The sequence below is a fragment of the Geotrypetes seraphini genome, chromosome 4, assembly GCF_902459505.1.
Source record: "Geotrypetes seraphini chromosome 4, aGeoSer1.1, whole genome shotgun sequence".
NCBI lineage: Eukaryota > Metazoa > Chordata > Amphibia > Gymnophiona > Dermophiidae > Geotrypetes > Geotrypetes seraphini.
In genome coordinates this window covers 136,281,341-136,306,072 of record NC_047087.1, presented here as the reverse complement: position 1 = coordinate 136,306,072, position 24,732 = coordinate 136,281,341, and the positions used below count along the sequence as shown (strand labels likewise).

The 24,732-nt window shown below is 42.9% G+C and overlaps 1 protein-coding gene across 1 annotated transcript in view; it reads right to left on the bottom strand.

Annotated features, from left to right (window-relative positions):
- RSPH1 (radial spoke head component 1) overlaps window positions 1-24,732 on the bottom strand; it is a 158,452-nt gene that overhangs the window by 54,026 nt on the left and 79,694 nt on the right. Inside the window, exons 5-6 of the mRNA XM_033940179.1 lie at window positions 19,748-19,883; window positions 395-466 (exon numbers count right to left, since the gene is read on the bottom strand). Of these exons, the coding sequence (XP_033796070.1) occupies window positions 395-466; window positions 19,748-19,883 (208 nt within the window). The remainder of the gene's footprint in view (window positions 1-394; window positions 467-19,747; window positions 19,884-24,732) is intronic.

The following is a 24,732-nucleotide window of genomic DNA, read 5'->3' as shown; positions in this document are numbered from 1 at the left end:
CCCATGGAGGGAATATAAAGTCCCGACTCCTCCAGAACTGCCCAAAAGCATAAACTAGCCTTCCCCTCTCCACGCAGCATCCACTATGCAGGCAAACTGGGAAAATCCCTTCTCTTCAAAATCACAGGTCTTTGGAATGACCTCACCACCCCATTGCGGAACCTGAGCTCCCTTCAGTTATTCCGCAAACAACTGAAAACCTGGCTTTTCAGCAAATTGTAACTCTATCCTTCCCCCCTTTCTCTCCCCCCTTCTACACATAAGTTCATGTAATCCTTTTTCTTCTTCTCTACCCATTATTTTAAGTTCTTGTAAACCGTGTCGAGCTCCATATTCATGGAGATGATGCGGTATATAAACTTAAGGTTTAGATTAGATTAGATCTTCCAGTTACCTGGTCTGTCTTTATATAAGTACCGTGCTGCTCACATCCAATGTCAAACACATACTTTCCTGGTCCCAGGGGCTGCAAATAAAAGTAAAAATATGTGGTTTTAGTAATCAAATAAGCTAATGATGTCACTGACAAAAAGAAAGATGGCACAAATGCCAAGTAGAAATTTTGCTGAATAATTTTGACTTTACTAGCCAGAAAGGAAGGCACACTTGTTAGATCTAGAAAGAAAATTGTATTCATCCTGTATAGAAATATAATTTAGATAAATTATGATATAAGAATCAATTGGTCCATTCAGCCTGTTCATCTCTGATATTCCAGCACTTTGAGATGACGAGCAAATAGATGATTATACTTAGGCTTATATCAATTCAGCCCTTCTGCCATACTTTTTACCAAATCTTTCATCCCTTCTTCTACCACATCATACCTTTTGCTATGAGTTTATATTGTTGGGTAAACTGGATGGTTCATACAGGTTTTTATCTGCAGTCATCTATTATGTTACCACTGACTTTTACATCTGGTAGGCTATTTCAGGCCCCATATCTTTCTTTGGTTTTTCCAAGTTTTATACTTAAACAGATATACGTCTCCTCCTATATCTTCCAGCCAAGACTGATAATAATATATATGGGCTATATTCAAAAAAAGAAATAGGGTAGATATTTAAAGGGGTTTAAGCAGGCAGGAGAGCTTTAGCGGTAATTAACTGGGCAATGCCACTGAATATCTCCTTTGACTGCTGTGTCACTATCTGGCTTGTACGTGGCAGTTTGGGCAGAATTAGTAGACCTATTCATATTCAGTGTTTGCACACTTAACCAGGTAGATAGGACTGCATATAAAGCAGTCCTGTCTTTGCCCAGTTAAGTAAGCAGGTGCTGGCACTGAATACTGGTCAACACTTCTGGGCCTGTAGCTGATCCCAGATATTCAATGCCAGTACCCAGACAAGGCCTGGCATAGAGAATCTCTACAGTATATAAACTAGCTGGAGTTTTCACTACTGCCCCTTACCCATGGTCTGCATTTCTCTTTTTTCTTCCTCCCAAAGATCTTCCTTTCTCCCCCCCCCTGCACTCAGGCATCCAAATCTCCTCCTTTCCAGCCCTACAAACCTGCCTGTACAATTAGCACCACTAAACACAAGCTGCTGGGGCCCTCTCTCTGTAGTATCCCACCTCCTCTGACAGAACTTCCTGTTTCCTGCAGATGAGACACTACAGAGAAGGTTCTAGCTAGAAAGAGTGAAGCAGTGTGAGGTTGCCAAGGGGAGAGAGAGGGAGAATGAGATGCCAGAACACATGAAAGGGAAAGGGGAGCTACAGAAGAGAAAAAAATATGCCAGAGTATCTGGGGTGGGGTGGAAGTGGGGGTGGGGGTAGCATTAGAGAAAATATTCTGGAAGGAGGAAATTGAGAGCCTGGGAGAAGAGAAATGAGAGAGAGAAAGAAAGAGAAAAAGATAGGTATCATGACAAGGAGCAGGAAGATTAATGTAATTAATGTTAAAATTTTAATGCATTAATCGCATTAAAAACATAAATGTGCAGCCCTAATAATTTATATGTCCATAATTATCCACACAGTCCCCTGGGATATTTTTTGTTGTTTCAATAAATTTGTATTCAGAAAAGAAAATAAATTTTTATCCTTACAATACAGAGAAAATGCAAAGAAATGCAATATTTCTAGTATAAAAACTACCTAACTGCATATAACTCTAAATGAACCCCACCCCAATACATAGGCCAAAATATTACATGCTCCTCGAGTTATGTGTTTGCCAATGTTTCTTCTATGAACACCCAATGCTCAACCCTCCCCCCCAAAGATAATTCACCAGGGCCTAGATGCACTAAAAGGATTGGTAAGACCATGTGGGTCTGCACCGATCCGATTTTTGGGCCAATTCAGAAAAAGCTATTGATGCACTAAAATGTTTGCATGCAAATGATTTACAAGGATGTTCATCTTAATCCCAAATTCTGCTGTTCGATGATCGCTGTGAGAGTGATTCTCACACATGCGCAGAGCCGGCAGAGGAAATCCGAACAGCTGAGAGGCTTGGGAAGCCCCAAAAGCAGCCTCCTGCCACTTAACTGTTCAGGGCAGGAAACTTTTTTTTTAATGGGCACAGGTGTAACGTTTTGTTTAATATCTTTAGATATATCAGGAGCTTTTGATTCAGTAGACTTTTAGAAATTGTTAAGATTGACAGATCTCAGGGTGGGTGGTACAGTCCTCAAATGGCTTAATTCATATTTGATAGATCGCTCTTTTCAAGTAAGAAATGGGAATAAGATCTCAAGTAAATTTCAGGTGAGGAGTTGAGTCCCTCAGGGTTTGGCGCTTTCAGCGTTATTATTCAATATTTATATGGCCACAATTGGTCAGTTATTCCAATCTTTAGGGGTTAAATACCGTATATATGCGGATGATATAATCTTCTTCTTCCCAGTGTGTGTGTATGGGGGATGGGTTAGAGAAATTGATGAGTAATTATATGAGTGAAATTACTAGATGGATGGAAAGGCAAGGTTTGAGATTGAATGTAGAAAAGATAGAGGTAATGTTTGTGGGGAAATCTGACCGGGTCAATTGGCCAAAAACATTAAAAGTGATAGATGAAGTATTGCTGGTGAGAGGGAGTCAATGACAGTTCTGGGAGTAAAACTGGACTCAGGACGTACAATGAGTTATCAAGTGGTAAAGACAGTGCAAGTATGCTTTGTACAGATATATTTATTGTATCGTTTAAAACCAATGCTGTCACCAGTTGACTTTCGTGCTGTTGTACAAGCAATGATTTTGTCGCAGTTGGACTATTGCAATGTCCTGTACCTGGGAATAACTAAAACCAGGTGCAGAGCATTGCAGGTGATCCAGAACGCCACAGCTAGATTTATAACCAGAATGCCAAGATATGAGCATATTACCCCATATCTCCAACAACTGCATTGGCTACCAGTTGTATTTAGAATCCAATATAAAGCAATTATGCTATGTCATCCATTTCTAAATGGCACGATCCCCAAATTTTTTAAGAGTTTGATACCTGGTTACCAACCATCAAGATCATTGCGTTCTGAAAATTCAACACTATTGAAAACAAAGGCCAATCCTAAGTATGTGGAAACAAATATCATGACCTTTTCATGTGCAGGAGTAAAACTGTGGAATGGCCTTGTTGGCCAAATTCGGAAATATGGTGATAGGAGTTCATTCAGGAAACTGTTGAAAACGCAATTATTTGTTGATGCATTTCTTTGAGCATTTGACCTATTGTAAGGATTGAATCTTTCTACTTTTGCTTTATTTGTTATGACCTTTTTCAGTATTTTATGTGTGTAACTTTTTTTTAAACTGTTTTGGAATAAAACGGTATAGCAATTTTAAAAATAAATAAATGAATAAATATCTGCCCCATTAAAAAGAAAAAAGGGCCCTCTACACCAGTGAAAACAGCAGGAGGAATACCCACTCCCTCTTGCCATGGTGACCCCTCCCTGCAGCAGCAAAACAGCAGGAGGGATGCCCACCAAACATCCCTTACCCTCCCCCTTTCCCTCCAAAAAATAAAGGCAGGAGGGATGCCCATTCCCTTCTGTTAACAGAGGTCCCCTGAAACCCCACCCCCACCCTATGAACCCCCCCTGTACCGTTTTAGAGAAGTTGGAGTGGGAGGGAAGCACAGTCTGTCCCGCTCATAAGCCCACCAGTTCAAAATAACGGGCCTTTCCCTCCCCGGTGTATCATGTGATACATGGGAAGGGGCCTAAGATCCCTCCCCAATCAGGGCCTTAGACTCCTCCCCCTTGTATCCCGGGATACAGCGGGAGGGGCCTAAGGCCCTGATTGGCTCAGATGCCTCAGGTCCCTCCCAAGGGGAGTGGCCTTAGGCCCCTCCCCATGCATATGATGCTCTGGGGAGAGAAAAGCCCGCCATTTTGAACTGGTGGGCCTATGAGCCCAAGCCTCCCAATAATCCGACATCCGCCGTCCTGTCTTTGGCAGTACGGCTACTGATCTAACATCATTAGGATTTCTTGGGAGGCTGCTGTGGCATGAGAATCTGAAGCTTCCAAACCTCTGTCAAGAGCACTGAGCTGATCTCTGGGCAGAGGACCCTTCCTGAGTGCTGACAAAACCATCAAGAGCCACGAATATTACCAAATGATGTGCTGCCTGGGAGGGCTTAGCGCGACAATCTGTCATACTGGCCTTAAGATCAATCAATCTCTTACCAAAAAGCATTTGGCCTTCGTAGGGAAGTCTGTTCAAGGTGGCTTTGGAAGCTGACTCTCCCACCCAGTGCCTGATGCAAAGCATTCTATGGGTGGAGTTAAAACAATGAGAAACTTCACTCATGCCCCTGAATATGTCATATAAAGCATCTGCTACTTAATCCACCCCGAACATTAACAACCAGGATAAGTGTCATCATCCGTTGTAGGAATTCAACATAATCTAGTATGGCAGGTGTGTGCAACAAAGGAAGACACTGCTGCCACCTTTAGTGCCAAATTCACAACCTCAAAGTGCCTTTTGAGGACTACATCTACCCTGCAATCCTATGTATCCTTTAAAATCACCACCTCCACCTATCTCGGCTGAGGAGATTGCTCTGGTTATACAGTCTAGTCCTCTTTGGAAAGCCCATGGACCAGATGGCTTTTGCTCAGAGTTTTATAAATTTCTTTCGATGGAGATTATACCAGTGTTGACTTCAACATATAATGCCTATGTTGAGCAGGGATCTTTGCCGCTTTTGAAACCTGGTTGGGATCCCACTTTGCCGAGCTCTTATCGCCCTATATCCCTTCTCAATGCTGAGGCAAAATTTTTCACTAAGATTTTGACTAACCATCTAGCCCGAGTTCTCCCTGATCTTATCGTTGATCCTCAAATAGGCTTTGTTTGAAATCGTCAAATGGCCCGTAACATTAGGCACATTTTAACATCTCTGGAATATATTGCTTATCGTCTAGTGCCTTCTTTGTTGGTCAGCTTTGATGCAGAAAAAGCCTTTGATAGAGTTGCCACTTTAAGACATTATGGCTTTGCAGGCTTTTTTCTCAATGCTATCTTGGCCTTGTATGCTTCGCCTCTGATGACGATTTGGGTTAATGGTTTGCTCTCGGAATCCTTTGATTCAGAACGGCACGAGGCAGGGTTGTCCTTTATCCCCTCTTGTTTGGCCTTACCTTGGATCCTTTGGTGTGGGACATTCTGCAGACACCAGATGTTATGGGGGTTCGCATTGGCATGGTGGAGCTTAAATTGTCCGTCTTTGCATCTGAAAACCTGGCTTTTCTCCAAAATGTAAAGCTATCTATTACATTACATTACATATTTCTATTCCGCCATTACCTTTCGGTTCAAAGCGGATTACAAAAAGAGTTATGGAAGAAGGGTTACAACGTTAGATCAGAGAAGGTTTCCAAGAGAGGGAAAAGTAGGATCTGGGGTTAGGGAGGGGATGGTAAGAGGGGGGTTAAGCTTTATCATGGTATTAAGCTTTATTAAGGGATTTCTTGAAGAGTATAGTTTTTATTTCCTTTCTGAACATCTTGTAGTCTATTTTCCTTTCTGAACATCTTGTAGTCTATTTAAAATGTAAAGCTAGCTATCCTCTTCATAACCTCTAATTTCTTATTATGTCCTTCCCTCATTTATTGAATTTACTTGTAAACCGTGCCGAGCTCTATCTTTATGGAGATGATGCAGTATACAAACTTAAGGTTTAGTTTAGTTTGCAGATGATCTTCTGGTCCATCTTATTAATCTGGTGACTGCCCTACCCGCTCTATTGATGGTGATGGATGAATACAGTGATTTTTTAGCTTTCGGTCAAATCTGGATAAGTCTTTAGCCCTTCCCACCTCCCCTATGGTCTGTGATACTTGGGTGGATACCTTCTCATTGAAGTGGGTGTATTCAGATTTTCATTATTTGGGTATCCAGTTGACCCCTGCCGTTGCCTCTCTTCGACACGTTAATTACACCCGCAGGCACCTGGATAGTTGGAAATTTTTTCCCCTTTCTTTGCATGGTCATATTCAACTTTTCAATATGAATATTTTCCCGAAATGGTTTTATGTTCTGCAGGTATTGCCTCTTCGTCTATTGTAAAAGGATTTCCTTTCGCTCTCTCAGCTTCTATCTCATTTTTTGGGGGGCATTAGGAAGCCATGTCTGGGTCATGTTTTTAGGGTCATGTTGTTAGGGTCATGGTTGCGAGAGGGAATGGGTGTTCCTGATTTGTGGCTGTATAATCAGGCCTATTTACTCCGTTATCTTGGTGAACTGGTTTTCTACTACCCATGGCATTTGTCATCTTTGCTTCATGCCCTGAGGAATTCCCTTCCCTCTTATTTACATTCTAGTTTTCTCTTGGGATCCATCCATGAGATTAGGTAGATCTTGGGCCCTCTTTTACTTAAGATGAGCTAACTAATTTAGCAGCGCTAAACACTAAGGCGTGCATGTTAGTCTATGGATGTGTTAGCGTTTAGCACGCGCTAATCGGTTAGCGCACCTTAGTAAAAGAGGGGGTTGGTGTTGCGCCTGGAGGGTAGCCGGGGGTGTCGGATCAATTACCCATTCAGGGGAATTTACAGTTTTTGCTGGGCCAAACTTCTCCCTTTTGTCGTTGGGTGCGGTTGGGCATGACTTTGTTGGCACATGTCCTTGGTCCCGATGGTGCTCTTCCCCCGTGGTGTGATTTTCAATTTAAGGAAGAGTTTCTGGATACTGATTCCTTCACTTATTTTCAAATGGGCCATTACGTGCGATCCTTGGCTGGGGAGGGCCTTCGGATGGCTTTGGGGAATAAACTTTGTAATTTCTTTGATCAATTTGTGGACGTGGGACTCTCGGTTTCGGCGCTCCATAAAGCTTTATGTCTTGTTGCTCCCTCTCAGTCTTGGGAGGTCTTGTGTGCTCGTTGGGCACCAGAATTAGGTCTATAGGTTGCCTTATTAAACGTATCCCAACCCTTTCGATGTCAGCTGACCTCCGAGAGTGCCAATTTCGAGTTTTGCACTGTGCATATTTTACCCGGGTTCAATTATATCGTTCTGATTTTGCTAAGTCGGATCAGTGTGAAAAATGTAAGAGCGCTCCTAAGTCTTTTTTTCATGCTTTTTGGAGCTGTCCGGTGGTTAAGTCATTTTGGCAGCGGGTGGTCCGCTATTTGGAATTTCTCTTGGGATGTCCCGTACCTTTCATTCCAGCGGGGTTTCCCCCTGGGGTTTGCCGGTTATTTGTGCGCAAGGTGGGGTTGGTGGCTAAGAAAATTATTTTGGAGGATTGGGTATCGTGTCATTCTCCCTCTTACTGATCTTGGCGTAATCGCTTACATGCTTTAATGTTGCTGGAGAGGGGTCGGGTGCGTGGCTCCTTCCACTAATCTAAGTTTTTCTTGCAGGTTTGGGGTCCTTATATAGATTCCTTATCTCCTAGAGTACAAAGTCTGATTCTTAATACCCTAAATGTCTGATCTGCCATGAGCGGGTAGGGAGGGGGGGCAGGGCGCAACCCTGGGATTGCCCATATTTCCAGGCTTGAATCTCCTAGTTATTCCTCCTGTTTTTTGCTTTTTTGGTGTGTGTGTGTATGTATGTGTGTTCGTTGTTGTCTTCTGTGGGAGGGGGGATGGGGGGGAGGTCCTTTTCTTGTGTCTTTCGGGGCCTATCAGAGACCAGGAACCTGATTTTCATGCTTTTCCTTTTCTTTTGGATAGTGTTTGGGACCTTCCTGATTGGCTGCTGTGGGATATTTGCTCTTTCTTTGTCTTTCCTGTTATTTGCTGTAATTTTCCTTATTATCGATATTGTTTGTTGGGGGGAGGGGTATTGGGGGTTTTACAATTGTATTTGAACAAATACTGTACCTTTTGCTGTATTTATTGTTCTTTTATCTTGCTGTTCAATAAAAATTGTTTCCACATAAAATCACTCCACTTTCACTATGCAGGAAAGTACATTTGGTAACTTGAGCTACCAACGAATCCACTTTAGGCAGGACAAACAGTTGTTGAAACTCAGGAGCCGTTGGGTACAGCTTTGTCATAGTCCAGGCAACCTGAAAGTGTTCCATAAGCAGCATTATGTCTGGATGCAAAAGAGAAAAATGTGGTCTGAGGGACTTGGGGGTATTAATGGACAAGACAATGAAGCCGTCAGCACAGACAATGAAGCCGTCGGCACACTGCGCAGCGGCCGCTAAGAAAGCAAATAGAATGCTAGGTATAATCAAGAATGGTATTACAACCAGAACGAAAGAAGTTATCCTGCCGTTGTATCGGGCGATGGTGCGCCCGCATCTGGAGTACTGCGTCCAATATTGGTTGCCGTACCTAAAGAAGGATATGGCGATACTCGAGAGGGTTCAGAAGAGAGCGACATGTTTGATTAAAGGATGGAAAACCTTTCATACGCTGAAAGACAGGAGAAACTGGGGCTCTTTTCCCTGGAGAAGTGGAGACTTAAAAGGGGATATGATTGAGACTTATAAGATCATGAAGGAAGGGATCCAAGATGGCAATTCGTACCGGTGTCTGGTGAGACGCTGTGGGAATTACCGCTGTTCATTTTTTCAGCGAACAGATCTTTTTCTTGTTGCGATGCCGAAGAGACGGGGAAAGAGCGCAGCTGCAGCCTCGCGGCGCCCTGAACACCCCCCTCTCGCTTCAATAGAACATTTTCTACAGCGCCTTCAGAGGGAGTCTGTAGCGTCGGGGAGTCGCCCGTTGGATCCTGCGACGTGGAGTGACGCCGAACCGGAAGTCCTAGGGCTGGATACCACGCTGAGCCCCGACCAGAGGAATCCACATCCCCCACCGCTGAGTGCGAGCTCCCCACGTGAAAGGAGTGGGCTAGAAGCAGCAGCACTCCTTGACCAAGAGGCTGTAACACCGGGGAGCCAGCAAGAAGAAATCTCTATGGCTTTTCTAAGCCCAGAGATAGTTCCAGCGGATAGACCTGAGGGAGGAGAAAATCCGGACCTGCAGACAGAAGGCAGTCAAGGTGAGCCTTTCCTAACTTTACATGAGACTTTCTTTAAACATGAAAAACCAGCTGAAGTGACACTTGACTCAATTTGGGACTTGGTTTCCAGACTGGGAGACTCACTAACTAAACAAATTAAAGAAGAAGAAAAGAATATAAAAATTCAAAAATAAACAGGAAATTTCCAATATTAAAGAAAAAATAGGAGAAATTGAAAATGAAGTAACAACAATTAAACAAGTTCAATTGACAATAATTATTAGAAGAAAATTGGAATCAAATTATTAGAAGAAAATTGGAAACTATGGAAAATAACTATCGGTCTAATAACCTGCGATTACTGAACTTTCCAAAAATCTCATCTATAAACCCAAGGGAAATGATAAAAAGGTATTTTATGGAGATACTTAATATTCCTGAGGAATCGTTGCCTCCTCTTACTCGAGTATATTATTTGCCTATTAAAGTAAGGGATCAGCAATCGGAGGATAAGAAACAGGAAATACAAGACCTTCAACAAGATTTGACAGCAATTCTGGAAACATCAGATAAAGATTTGGCTAAACCAGCAACTCTTTTATTATCCGTGGCGTTGTTGCCAGATAAGGATTGGATAAGAAAAATGTTCTTTAAGAACAAGAATAAAGAATTTCTGGGTTTGAAAATTCAAATGTTTCCAGATGTTAGTAGAGAAACTCAGAATCGTAGGCGTCAATTTCTTCTGATGAAAGCAGGAGTTACACAGCTGGGTGGTATTTTCTTTTTACATTTCCCATGTAAATGTATAATAAGGTATCGAGATAATAAATGTGTTTTTTGAACCGGCTCAACTTACAGCTTTCTTGACGATGAAACGTTTGGAAAAAGAAGGAACAACAACAACATAATAGTAAAAACAAATGGACTCGATTAATAGAATAAGCTCCTTAATCCAGTCATTAGTTACCTTTTTCTTATATGGAATTTATTAATTGATTTCCTTAAAGTTTACTCATATTAATTCTTGGATCATTTCATTGAGGACTTGAGATTGAATGATTAGAGATTTTCAATATTATGGAAATTATTTCTTATTATTTTGAGTATGATCTGACAATCTTTCTGTACAAAATGTTTGATTTTGTTAAAAATTTTAAAATTATAAATAAAGAATTTTTTTTAAAAAAAAGATCATGAAGGGCATAGAGAAAGTGGAGACGGACAGATTCTTCAAACTTTCGAAAACTACAAGAACGAGAGGGCATTCGGAAAAATTAAAAGGGGACAGATTCAGAACCAATGCTAGGAAGTTCTTCTTCACCCAACGGGTGGTGGACACCTGGAATGCGCTTCCAGAGAGTGTGATAGGACAGGGTACAGTATTGGAGTTCAAGAAGGGATTGGACAACTTTCTGAAGGAAAATGGGATAGAAGGGTATAGATAGAGGGTTACGTACAGGTCTGGACCTGATGGGTCGCTGCGTGAGCGGACTGCTGGGCATGATGGACCTCTGGTCTGACCCAGCAGAGGAACTGCTTATGTTCTTAAGAGCGGATAGTGTAGCTGGTTTTAAGAAAGGTTTGGACAATTTCCTGGAGGAAAAGTCCATAGTCTGTAATTGAGAAAGACATGGGGAAGCAACTGCTTGCCCTGGATCGGTAGCATGGAATATGGCTACTCCTTGGGTTTTGGCCAGGTACTAGTGATCTGGATTGGCCACCGTGAGAACAGGCTGCTGTGCTTGATGGACTATTGGTCTGACCCAGTAAGGCTATTCTTATGTTTTTATGCTAGACTACTGTGCAGCTGAGGTTTGCGGGGATTCAAGCCTTAATTCCTGTAGCAAGACTGTAATAAACTCCAGAAAAGCCACCGTCAGTCTTCTTTCTGGTGAAGGGCTACCACTGCCTCTTTACTACTGGTCTCCGCCTGAGACCCTGAATCTTCTGAGAATGAAGATACACTTTGGGGCAGTAAGGTATTGACTCCGACCCCCCAGTCCTCCCAGTCCATCTCTGACTGGACCTCCAGGTTTTGTACATGGCGCTTCTTCAAGGAAAGTGCGCTCTCTGAGGGTAAACCACCCTGCACAACAACTGGAGTGGCCCCAGCCAGTATAGGTAGACCCATATAAGCTCAATCAAATAGGCTCTCCACAACAGACTCACCAATCAAGAGTAAAACCCTGAATAGGATGCCCTATGGACTCCTGCATGGATTTATCTTGTCTCCACATGGGCTCCGAGGTGTCCATGCATCTTTGCTTCATCATGTTGCTATCCAAGGGCTCTGGGAGGGATTTTTCCCCAAAACACGAACCGCCTGCAACTCCCCAACCCTAGAGGGGCCAGAGGGGGCTAATCCCATCTCACCCTCCCCCCTCATATGCCCTGCAGTATGTAGCACGGATGTTCCTCAGCTGGCCATCCAGTGTAAATCTGGCATGAATCAGGGTAAAACAGTCCATCTTGATTGATTTTAAGCTAAATCAAAGAGTTTTGAGGCAGTTGGACTGAAGCTGGACTGAGATTTCAGAACCTCAGAACTCTACACACATCGTCGGGGGGGGGGGGGGGAGGTTGGAAACATAGCTGGCACCTGCTAGAGCCCATCGGACTGCCATACAGCCAAACAGCTTGTGCTCAAGTTCTGGAATGACCAGGAGTGAGCCTCACTACTAAGAGAACGGTCCTCAAGCTCCACAGGTTGGCTAAATAGGTTCCCTGTAAAAGGGTTGCCCTGTTAGCTACAGACTTCTTCTCACAGAGTCTGCAACTTCTCCAGGCAGAGCTGCCTTAGAGTTGCTGAGGACCTCTTGAGCACTGAAAAGCCTCCAAATCTGAATAAAAAGAAATAATAAAGTGCACTCAGAGTAGAGCAGAAAGACATCTTCCAACTCGTGTGTAGAAGAAAAGACTGAGGAGCCGCAGCATAGCCCAGTGAAGAAGGAGGCGGAGCTGAAAAGGGTAGATGATGTCTACACAACTTGTGGTTAGAGGAGAATAACCAAGCAGTCAGAATATCTGTTCAAAAGGTGGCACCACCAACAAACCTCCACAGAAAGTATAGGGGGTGCTTAAAAACTGGAGAGGAGAGAACAACCAGCTTGAAGGGAATAGGGTAGAGACAGAATGGTAGTGGTTTAAAGGGTGTCTACTGCTTGTCTGGTGATGGTTTGGATCTCTAATTGTACTTTTTTTTAATTGACCCCTGTCTGAAAAATAGTGAGGATCTCTGCTCTAAGCTGTGTGTATATGTGTATACACAGATGGTGAACTCTACATAGTAAACAACAAAACACACCACACACAAGAAAATATAATACTGTATGTAATAAATTTTAAATTAGGTGTTATAAAGCAACAGATATATTTAAAACAATATGCCAAAATAACAATGTAGAATTACTTTAATTTAAAAAAATTAGAGAATAGAACTAATAATGCCAAGGTCACAGTTTCTGTCCTCATATAGGAAATACTGTATATCTTTCTTCCAGAAAGGGTGGTGGATGTGTTTAATGGCCTCCCAGAGGAGACAAGGATGGTATCTGAATTTAAGGAAATATGGGAAAAAATAAGAGGTTCTCTAAGTGAGAGGAAGGAATTGAAGAGATTAATAGTTGGTATGGATGGTCAGACTGCATAGGCCATTTGGTCTTTGCAGTCATTTCTCTGTTTTTTAATCTGAACAGAGAATATAATGGTTAGTGGTTATGCTTAATTCTGAGGCACTGTACAAATCCAGGAGAAAAGAAGCTGATAACTGCTTAAAAGAGGTGTAACCCCTTTGTTTACTGGATGCTGTCAAGGGACACACAAAGTTAATTTTATCTGTTAGGACCAGAACTGGGACCCATTCATGGAATGGGATCTCACAGCAAGTAGGCACCAGACTTTTCACTCTCTCCTCAGAATAATGCAGACCACATAGTAACATAGTAAATGACGACAGATGGTCCATCCAATCTGCCTAACCATACATAAAAAGATAAAAATTGCCATCTCCGGATCAGACCCTGGGTCCATCAAGTCCAGTGATCCGCACACGCGGAGGCCCTGCCAGGTGTACCCTGGCATAGTTTTAGTCCCTATATCACTGTATGCTTCTCAAGCACTGTATGCATACATTTAGATGTCCATCTAAATTACCCTTACACGTATCACTCTATGCCACTCTTAGTTTACCCTTAAATCCTAGAACGGTGGATTCTGCAATTACTTCCTCTGGGAGAGCATTCCAGGTGTCCACCATTCGCTGCGTGAAACAGAACTTCCTGATATTCGTCCTGGACCTGTCCCCCTCAGCTTCAGTCTATATCCTCTTGTCCGTGTCACATTGGACATTGTAAATAACTGCTTTCCCTGCTCTATTTTGTCGAATCCTTTCAGTATTTTGAAAGTCTCGATCAGATCCCCTCGCAGTCTCCTCTTCTCAAGGGAGAACAACCCCAGTCTCCTAAGTCGTTCCTTGTAGTCCAGGTTCCCCATACCTTTCACTAGCTTCGTTGCTCATCTCTGCACCCTCTCTAGCAGTTTTATATCCTTCTTTAGGTATGGAGACCAATGCTGGATGCAGTATTCCAGGTGTGGTCTGACCATGGCTCTGTAGAGGGGTATTATAATTTTCTCTGATCTACTCGTAATTCCCTTCTTTATCATGCCTAGCATTCTATTTGCTTTCTTCGCCGTCACCGCACATTGCGCCGGTTTCAGGGTTCTATCTATCAGTACACTCAGGTCCTTTTCCTGTCCGGTCTTTATTTTTTCTGCCTAAATGCATCACTTTGCATTTTTCCACATTAAACTTCATCTGCCATTTATCTGCCCACTTCTCCAATTGATTCAAGTCGCTCTGGAGTTCCTTGCTGTTCTTCTGCGATCTGATTGCCCGGCATAGCTTTGTGTCATCTGCAAACCTGATGATTTCACTGGATGTTCCTTCTTCTAGGTCATTTATGAAAATATTAAATAAGATGGGTCCAAGTACCGAGCCCTGGGGTACACTGCTAGTCACTTTTTCCCATTCTGAGAACTTCCCATTTATGCCCATTCTCTGTCTTCTGTTCTCTAGCCATTTGCCTATCCATCTTAGTATATCTCCCTCTATTCCATGGCCTTGTAGTTTCCTGAGAAGTCTTACACGTGGAACCTTGTCGAGCGCTTTCTGAAAGTCCAAGTATACAATATCCACTGGTTCTCCACTATCAATTTGTCTGTTCACTGTCTCAAAAAATTGAATTAGGTTCGTCAAACATGATTTCCCTTTTCTGAACCCATATTGACTGGTTCTCATCAGGTCGTGTGTGTCTAGGTGCCGGACTATGCTATCTTTGATCAGCGCCTCAACCATCTTTCCAGGGACAGACATGAGACTCTGTACTTGCCTGGCACTCCTCTCAATCCTTTTTTAAATATTGGCATGACGTTCACTATCTTCCAGACGTTCACTATCTTCCAGTCATCCGGTATCTGTCCTGTTTTGATTGACAGGTTGGCAAGTTTTTGCAATAGTTCTCCGATTTCAAATTTCAGTTCTTCTCGGATGAATTCCATCCGGTCCAGGAGATTTATCACTTTTAAATTTGTCGATCTGGTGGTAAATCTGGTCCAACTCCACTTCTACTATGGTGAGGCTGTCCTGTACGACTCCCTTGAACACTTTCACCGTGTCAGGTATTGTTGCGGTGTCTTCCTTTGTAAAGACAGACGCAAAGAAGGAATTTAGTCTGTCTGCAATTTGTTTGTCATCCTTGACGCACCCTTTTCCTCCCAGGTCATCCAGCGGTATCACCGCCTCCCATGCGGGTTTTTTCCCTTTTACGTATCTAAAAAAGGGCTTGAAATTTTTGGCCTCGTGCTATTTTCTCCTCGTAGACCTTTTTGGCAACCCTCACTGCCTTGTGACATTTTTTCTGATCATCTCTATGTTGTTCCAAGCTTCAGATGTTTTCGTGTGTTTCCATGTCTTAAAGGAGTCCTTCTTTTCATTTATGGCTTCCTTCACCTCTTTGGTAAGCCACGCTGGCTCTCTTTTGCCTTTGGTTTGCTTTACTTTGGACATCCGCAAAATTTAGAGGCTTTGTGCTTACGTGATAGTATTTTTCAGTAGGAACCATGCCTGTTCCACTGTTAGACTTTGCCCATCTTTTTCTTGATCCGTTTTTTCACTATGGCTCTCATGCTGTTGTATCTTCCCTTTTTAAAGTTTAAAGTCGTGGTTGAGGTTTTGGTATCTTTCCCTTTCCCGACATCAAGTTTGAAGTTGATCATGTTGTGACTGCTCGTCCCCAGCAGGACCGTGACTTCTACTTCCTTTGCCGGACCCGTAATGCCATTTAGGATCAAGTCCAAGGTGATGTTTCCTCTCGTCGGCTCTATAAATTATTTTAATTTAAATGGTCCTTTTTCTTAGATATTTCTGGGCCAGAAACCCAGAGCCCTGCCCGATAGTGTGCTTAGGTTCTATCTACTGGAATTTCCATCAAAGCTCACTCCAGCCACTCTTAACCGTCCCAGCCATCCTCAGCATGTCCTCAACTGAATGTCCATAAACGGGACACAGACCGTGCAAGCCTGCCCAGTACTGGACTTAGTTCCTTCAATGTATACCCATTATTTTCTGATATAGAGATCCTCTGTGTTCATCCTCTGTGTTCATCTGTCACTGTTTTCTTCTCCACCACCTCCCTCGGGAGCGCAATCCATGCATCAACCATCCTCTCCGTAAAGAAGAATTTCCTAACATTACTCTTGAGTCTACCACCCTTCAACCACAAATTATGCCTTATGGTTTTACCTTTTTCCTTTCTCTGGAATAGATTTTATTCCACGTTAATACCTTCAAGTATTTGAATGTCTGAACCATATCTCCCCTGTCCCTTCTTTCCTCTAGGGTATACATATTCAGGACTTCCAGTCTCTCCTCATACGTCTTCTGGTGAAAACCTCCTACCATTTTCGTCGCCTTTATTCTTTAGCACTAGATTCAGCATCTTAACTCCTTGATTCATGTGAAGCTTTGAAACATCTGATACTTTTTTTGAAATGATTCCCCTCCTAATGTTTTTACCACCCCCCATTTATCGTCCTTTTTTATTAATTTTACTTCGATGTATTTTAAACAAACTTTCCCTCCCCTACTTTCCTTCTGTTTCATGTACGGTAATCTGAATTCGTCTAGTATTTTTAATATTTGATAAAATATTGCTTTTATTTACCTATTTTAATTGTCCCTTACAATCTTTTTATATTGTACACCGTCTAGACATTTGTTTTGATAGATGGTATATCAAAAATAAAGAAACTTGAAACTTGCCTTCCTCTGGACCACTTCAAGTATTTTTATGTCTTTTGCCAAATACGGTCTCCAAAGTTGAACACAATACTCCAAGTGAGGCCTCACCATCGACCTGTACAGGGGCATCAACACCCTCTTTCTTGTACTGGTCATGCCTCTCTCTATACAGCCTAGCATCCTTCTGGTAACAGCCACCACATTGTCACACTTTCTTTGCCTTTAGATCTTCACACACTATCACCCCAAGGTCCCTCTCCTCATCCGTGCATATCAGCCTCTCATCTCCCAGCACATACGGCTCCTTCCGATTTCTAATCCCCAAATGCATTACTCTGCACTTCTTTGGATTAAATTTTAGTTGCTAGATATTAGACCATTCCTCTAACTTTTGCAGATCTTTTTTCATGTTTTCCACTCCCTCCTTGCTATAGGTAAATCCAACTTTACTTCTGTTTAGAACAATTAAGAGGCACACTCTGGAACAGTGAACAATTCCTTTCAGAACACAGTCCAATTATATTACAGATGCTTTTTCTCCTTCACTGCAAGATATGATTATAATTTCCAAACTCCAGTTACAATGATCAGATGGTGGGATCTAACAGAAGTCAAACCTCTACTCAAGGTTCAGATTCTGGTCTATAATTGATATTCCATTATGAATTTGTTGGAAAATGATACATGAGAGACTGTGTTTTTATTGACTTAGCAGTGATGATTGATGTTTTTTAGCCTTAGGAATCTTAGTATACAGTATACTTATAGGAAGTGTGGCATTGTATAATTAGAATAAATTATAACATAGCTGAAAGTGCTAGCACATAGGGAAAGAGGGAGCAAAAGGAACTTAACTTAGGAGTATAACATATGTAAGATGCTTTATATCTAATACTTTATATTCTATAAATTCATTATATCTACAAGATATGTTTAAGTATAAAATGTGCTGAGAGGGAAGAAACGGGGAAATGACTTTCGGTTGTAGCTCAAAAGAAAATCATGTTAGATTGTAATCTTGGAAACATGAATATGCTAATTAAACATACATGGCTTGTAAGAATATTATAAAAATCAGAGTTCTGTAAGTTATTGATGAGAGAAAATGGGCACAAGCTCATGGCAGTGCTTGCTCCAGACATTGGAACTGTCCCATTAGTCACTTTCCCTCTAGGGCAAGGATGATTATTTTCTTTAGCAAATATGCTCCTTGATTCTCCATATCGCCAGTTTGGGTCATACCCTTTAAGCTATAAGGCTGCAATACAGCTTTGGGGTTGATCACAAACACTGGGAATCCGCTCTCATCTCCTCCTCACTCCGAATCGGCAATGATCTGGAAAAAAATTCTGGAACTTTTCCTTCAGCATGTGGGACCAGGCTACCAATCAACATCTCCTTCGTGGTGTGCTCAGAATCAGCCTTGCAATGGCGGTGGTCCTCAACGTCCAGTGGCTAGGTACGATGCACTTTGCTCTGCTCCAATATTTCCAAAGCAAAAAGTTTCAAAAGTCACTGTTTCACAATTGTATGGTCTTTAAAATTTCTGCTTGCTATCAGGTCCCTGTTGTTCAGGCACCATTTATGTAACCCCCTATTTCTTCTGGAAAGGAGCACACAAAGTTAATTTTATTTGTTAGGACCAGAGCTTCAATCCACTCATGGAATGGGATTCCATAGCAAGCATGCACCAGACTTTCACTCTCTCCTCAAAATAATGCAGACCACAATTTAGGTAAATCCAAAACTCCAAATTTACTTAAACAGTTAACAGTTGTTTTCAGAACACAGTCCAGCTATATACAGATGCTTTCTCTCCTTCACTTCAAGATATGATTTATAATTTCCAAACTCCAGTTACAATAATCAGATGGTGGGCTCTAAGTAACAGAAGCCAAATCTCTCAATCAGATCTTACACTGGTCACTTGGTGGTTTCTGAGCATAAGACAAGTCTCCTAATCCAATTGCACTGGTCAATTGGTGGGCTTTGACCAAAAGATAAATTTACAGCCTAGTGGTATAGTAAGGAGGGTGCAGCACTACGAACTTGTGTCCACATTGGTGTCACCTCTCTCATGTCACTTCCAGACCCCGTGCCCAGGAAGTGACATAAAAGGGATAGCCAACACAACGCAGGTAGCACGTTCATGCTGTTACTCACACCTGGAAAATTAAAAGGGTACGGGGGAAGGGAGCGCACGTATGGCAGGGGGGTCAGAAAGTAATGGGGTGTGGAGAAGAGGGCGGGGGAGGGGCACCACTCACCCTCACTACGCCACTGTTACTGCCCAAATCTAGTCCAGATTGAGGTCACAAAAATAAGACCACCTTCCAGGAAGTTCAAAAACTGGCTTGGCTTCTCAATGGATTTTCTTAGGCTTCCGGAAACTGCTGAACTCCTGTCCTGATTCCCTAGCCTTTTCCAGATGTACCTGCCTGTCTGTGATTCCCAGGTGCATGAGCTTTTACTCCAACTGCCAAACTGTGCAGCTCAATGCTAGGCTGCCCTTCCTATATCAGTACATAGCATACAGCACTGATAATTTTAAACCTCTCAGCTTGCAATTCTAGGAAATAGATGCACTCAGGGCAGGATTAATTAGTCGAGGGCCCCTAGGCACCCAAGTACACTGGGCCCCCTGCCCCGCCCCACCCCACCATGCGCCCAGGCGGAAACAGGAAGCTGCATCAGAGGGAGTCTTTGGCCAAAAAGCACCGCTTGCACAATTACAGTTCCCGTTGCCTTTCTTGCCTGCGTTGCTTGCTTGTTTTACTTTCTGTTGATGGGGGGACCCACGTTGCCGATTGGGGTGGGGCCCACGTTGCCGATCGATGCTGGAGGGGCCCATCGCCGTTTGGAAAAAAACAATGTTGATGCCCTCCTTCATCGGGCCCCCCTGACCATTTCGGGCCCTAGGCACGTGCCTACTTGGTCTATTGGTTAATCCTGCCCTGGATGCACCCCTTTAACTTCAGTACATACTATTTGCCCAGGGCTACAGAGGCCTGAAGAAAACAAAGATACCCCTGATCCCAGGATATTCCAACCTACTTACACTGTTATTAACAAATGTACCATGGTACTTGTGGTTTAAATGAATAAGTTCACCCCGTCCATCCTGTTTTCCATTTATCCAAGTTCCTATGTATTTTGAACCAGTGGTTACATAGGTGTATATACCTTGTCCATGTCTGAAAAAAATAAAAGACATTACAAACTTCTTTTATAGTGCTTGCAAATTTGATTTCATTTAATGTTAGCTATGAAATTATCATCATTTATTACACAATAATCAAAATTATTCACAGAAGCGTGATGATTAGCATACTCAGATTAACACAAAGAATTATTAATCAGTGGGAAAAGATTAAAAATTGAAAATAAGAAAACAGTTACAACAGGAAGACTGCTCATTCATGTTTTCTAAAGAGGAAGGAAGAAGGAATGGGGATTTATCCCTTGGAGTGTGCTTTAATTTTTTTAAATCAGGTAGTGTGAAGGAAGGATGGAAAGATTGGAGTTAAATTTTGAGACTGGGGGTAGAAAATAGAAGGAAACATTGAATTATGAAACCTCAGCTGGTTACCTCCCCGGCACCTCTGAATTAAAAATTAATACCTTGGTGCTAAAAATTAGGAACCAAAATTTTGTGTGCTAACCTAGTACTCAATACCAGCAAACCTGGACACCAGGGGCCAGATTCTGAATAGGACACCAGTTTCTGCAGCCTCCTAAGAAGCAGCTGAGAATTGAATACTGGCATCCTATACAGAACTGAGTCTGCCCTAAGGGACAGTTGCCCAACCCTGCCTAACTGGCTTGATTCTCTAACCGGTGCCCATGTCACAGGCACCAATTAGAGAATTGTGCCTGATCACTTGCCATCAGATGATCATGGCAAGGGAATCTCCTGCCACAATCAGCTGAGTGGCTGCGGCAGGGAACCCCCTGCAAATTCGGCTGGCAGGAGAAATTAACACTCCCTCCCGCCGAAACCCCCATGTGAACTCGGCTGGCAGGAGGGATGCCTACTCCTCCAACCGGAACCTACGAACACCCACCTACAAAGTAAGCCAGGCAGGAGGGATGCTCACTCTCTCCTGTCCTGGAACCCCCCCTGAAGCAAGCAGGGCAGGAGGGATGCCCACTCCTTCCTGCCACCCCCCCAAGGCTCAGGTACCCAATCCCACACCCCTAACTCTACCCCCAAACCTCCCCCCATAACTTCAGTTGAATGTTTGGCTGGAGGGATGCTCACTCTGTGCAGGGGCCTAAGGCTCGGATTGGATCAGATGCCTAAGGCCTCTCCCATAGGAAGTTTCATAGACTCCTGGGCCAACTGGAGTCTTAGGCCACTCCCATTGCATCCCAGCTTACTTTGGGGGGGGGTTCTGGGGCAGGAGGGAGGCAGGAGGGAATGGGCATCCCATAGTGGGGATTTGTGGTTTTGGCAGGAGGGAGTGGGCATCTCTCATGCTGGCTGACTTCGCAGTGGGGAGGGGGGATTTTCTTGTCACGGTCACTCAGCTGATCACAGCAGGGAGTTTCCTTGTTGCAATCAGCTCTGCAGCCACATCTGTTTGAAATGTAGGCCCACATTTCAGGTGTCTATCATGGCTGGGAGATGCCTAAGGCCGCTAAAGCTTGCTCAAGGCCTCTTCTGGGCAAAACCATGCCCACACCCAGCCTTGAGCGAGCTTACCGCTGCCTAAAATCAGAATGCCATTTATAGAATCTTCCCCTTAGAACAGCATGTTTGAAAAAACAGCTAAGTCAGAATTGGGACATCTTATTCATAACATTAAAAAACGCCTATCTCATAGACATTTTCAAACAGGAAAAAAATGTACACCACTTCAATAACCTTCAGATTTGCAAGTGTCTTATATACAAAGTACAGAAGGCATATTTCTGTTTCTGGAGGGCTCACAATAAAAAAAAAAAATGGAGTTAAAATGGGATTTCAACCGGGGTCCCTTTGTCTGATATTCAGTGTTATTTGGCCGGCCAGGAACGGTTTCTGGCCAGCCAAATAGCTCATAGCTGGCTATCTGCCGATATTCAGTGGAAGACAGCCAGCTATCTTCTGCTGAATATTAGGTCAGCAGATAGTCTAGTGACCAGCTATGTCGTCACTGCCAATATTCAGCAGCTTGCCAGCTAAGATACAAGGCCAGAAAAACTCACTCACAAGCAGGTCTGTATTTGACTGCTAGGCCTTAGCCAGCTAGCTGCTGAATAGAGGCTTGACCAACTGAGTCTACAGTGGCAAACTTTACCCTGGAAATTTAATGCTGGTGGTGGGATACAGCCAACCGCAGGAGGTATCAGGATTGCCTCCTGCAGTAGGAATATTGGGGCCCTTTGGTTTAAAATTCATTGTGTTACTTCTCACACTTCATTTCTGCCTTGATCAGAATGCCTGTAATACCTGAAGCTGTCACAGAGCCTGACTTTCTTTTCTGGCTTTCTTTTCCAGTTTCATTTTCAGGGGAGAGGAAGGGCGACAGTAACTACTGGGGAATTATCAAGGGGCCATGCATTAATTCCAGCGGTGGTCAGCTTTTTTTGCTCTGGACGTGTTTGAAACCGAAGGGACAAGTATCATGTACCTTGGTAGTTTTCCATAGACAGTGTTTAAAGCTGTAAATCCAGACTCTGTTTGCCTGCTCTTGCTGAGATAGTACAAGGACATTTGATGTTTGAGAAGATGTGTGTTATCTTGTTGTAAAGTTAATTCAATTGTTTTTATAAGCCGTATTTGCAAACAGCTTAGATAAGCAAGAGGCTCTGCTGACCACAGCACCCTCTGTGGACTTCAGCCTCTGGATAGTAAAAATGCTTGTTATTTTCTTTAAAGTTTCATGTGACCTGTGTCCATATATGGTTTGTGTTTACATCACATACTGACACATGCTGATAACACTGATTCATGTAAAATGATATAAAAGGAATGTAAAGCTAACAATAAATTGGACATGTTTTGGAGATTTTATCTTGCCTCTAAGATATGTCCCCGGGTGCACCTGACTTCCAAATGACAGAGACAGAGAAAGTATGGGGCAGGAATTGGGACCTACTCCTTTTCAGTTGGGGGCTCGTCCGGGATGGGCAGATGATATCACCAATATTTTGTGAGTATTTCTGAATTTTTTCTGTTCTTTAATACTCACGGGTATTGGTGACCTGTACCCACCCTTTATTTTAAGTTCAAGCTTTGGGTTCTATTACGGAGTTTTTTTGGGAAAACTCTCGGGGTACTTTCGGTAAGCGCCCCTCGTGAATATAAGCAGCTGCCATTCTTTCGGGAAGAATGAAATTATTTATAGAACCCCCCTGCCCACTCTGTCATTTGTGAGGTTAAAACTTTTATAGAGTATAAGATTTTATTGTCTCTTATTACTGAACCTCGCTTATAAGGTAAGATAAGCAAATATTTTTGCATTGTTATATTGTTTTTGTAATGAGTCATAAAGGCACTTAGGATTCTCCCCCTCCTAGACAGATGAGACTTGGCTTCTGTTGCCTGTGTGTGTGTGACATTTTTCCTTCAGCTCACATCTCTCTGTGTCACCAATCCTTTCCTGTATATGTTTGCACTGTTTATATGTTTAACACTGAGGTAGGACATGCTGTTATGTGGAATGAATTGCAAGCGCTGTTTGAATCAGTCTAAGATCTTTCCTTCGCAGCTTGTACACAAGCACTATTTTTTGTCTTCCTTTTGAACATACAATAGTTTGATCCTGACTAATTTTGTGCATTTCTTCTACGGCTGCTTCCTTTGTGTTCTGTGCTTTGCAAAATTTTGTTTTGTTTTTAGAAGATTAGCCAGTTGTGAATTTTCTCTGTGCTTATTTGGATATCTAGTTACTGACCTTAAGGAATGCGATTCTGGTTTTCTCTTTCTGACTGAAAGCCACAGTTGACGGTTTGAATTATATAATGTGCAAATGCACTTTGACTGCCAGATGCTGTTCTTTGCTTTCATTATCAGGGTCCGTGCATGAATGCTTTTGCCCCTCCCCCCCCAGACTTCCTGGTCTGGGCTTTTACTGACAATGTTGTCAGCAGTACGGTGAGATTCCACTGCTTGTCACTTTTCTTTATCAAAACCACTATCAATCCTGTTGTCAAAGCTGATGGCATTCCCCGCTTCATCCCTGACTTTAGGGCTGTTAATGTTTTGGTAATTCTCATTGCACTTATGTTTCTTCCTCTCCTCCATTCCACCGGCAGCCAATGTTTTTTTTTTCTGTCATTGTTCTAAAGAAAGTTTTTTTTGTCCCTGTTAATGAGGCTTCTCCGCCCCTTTTTGCCTTCACCTTTAAGCAACAGTATACCTGGTGTGGAATGCCCCAGGACTATGTTGACTCCATTGTCCTCCGGGCTATTCTACAACCATACTCTGCCCCTCATGGTTCTGTCCTCATTCTGTACCTCTTTTTGTGTTCCATAATTCAGGAGACCTGTCAGGCTGATAGTTTGCACCTTTTACAATGGTTGTCTGTGTGTGGTCACAAGGTGTAACGAAATAAACTGCACTGGTGTAAATCTGAAGTGAAATACCTGGGTTTTGTCCTGTCTCATGGTCAGAGGAAAATCTGCACTTTCTGCATTGCTGCTGTTCTGGGTCTGCCCCGCCCAGCTACCAAGAAAGACACGCTTACTTTTCTTGATATGATTGGTCACTGCCGCCAATGGATCTCTGCTTGTTCCTTCTATGACCTGATTCTGAGACAGACCCTGGTTTCTGAAATGACTGCTCTTATCAGATGGACTCATGAAATGCTGGACATTTGAGATGTGCTTTGGTTTCTAGCCCAGGTTTGGGTCTTCCTGCTTATGACCATATGTTTTATCTCTTTGTTTGGGACTATTGTAACACCATGAAGGGAGAACATGGCGGTAAGTTACGCTCTGTTGCCTTTTTTTCTATAGTCACTCCTGTTCAAGAAAGCCCTGGCTGCTTGTGCTATGGTGGTAGAGATGGTTATTCCTCTGACCCTTGGTCACCCCACTACCCTTCACACTTTTCAC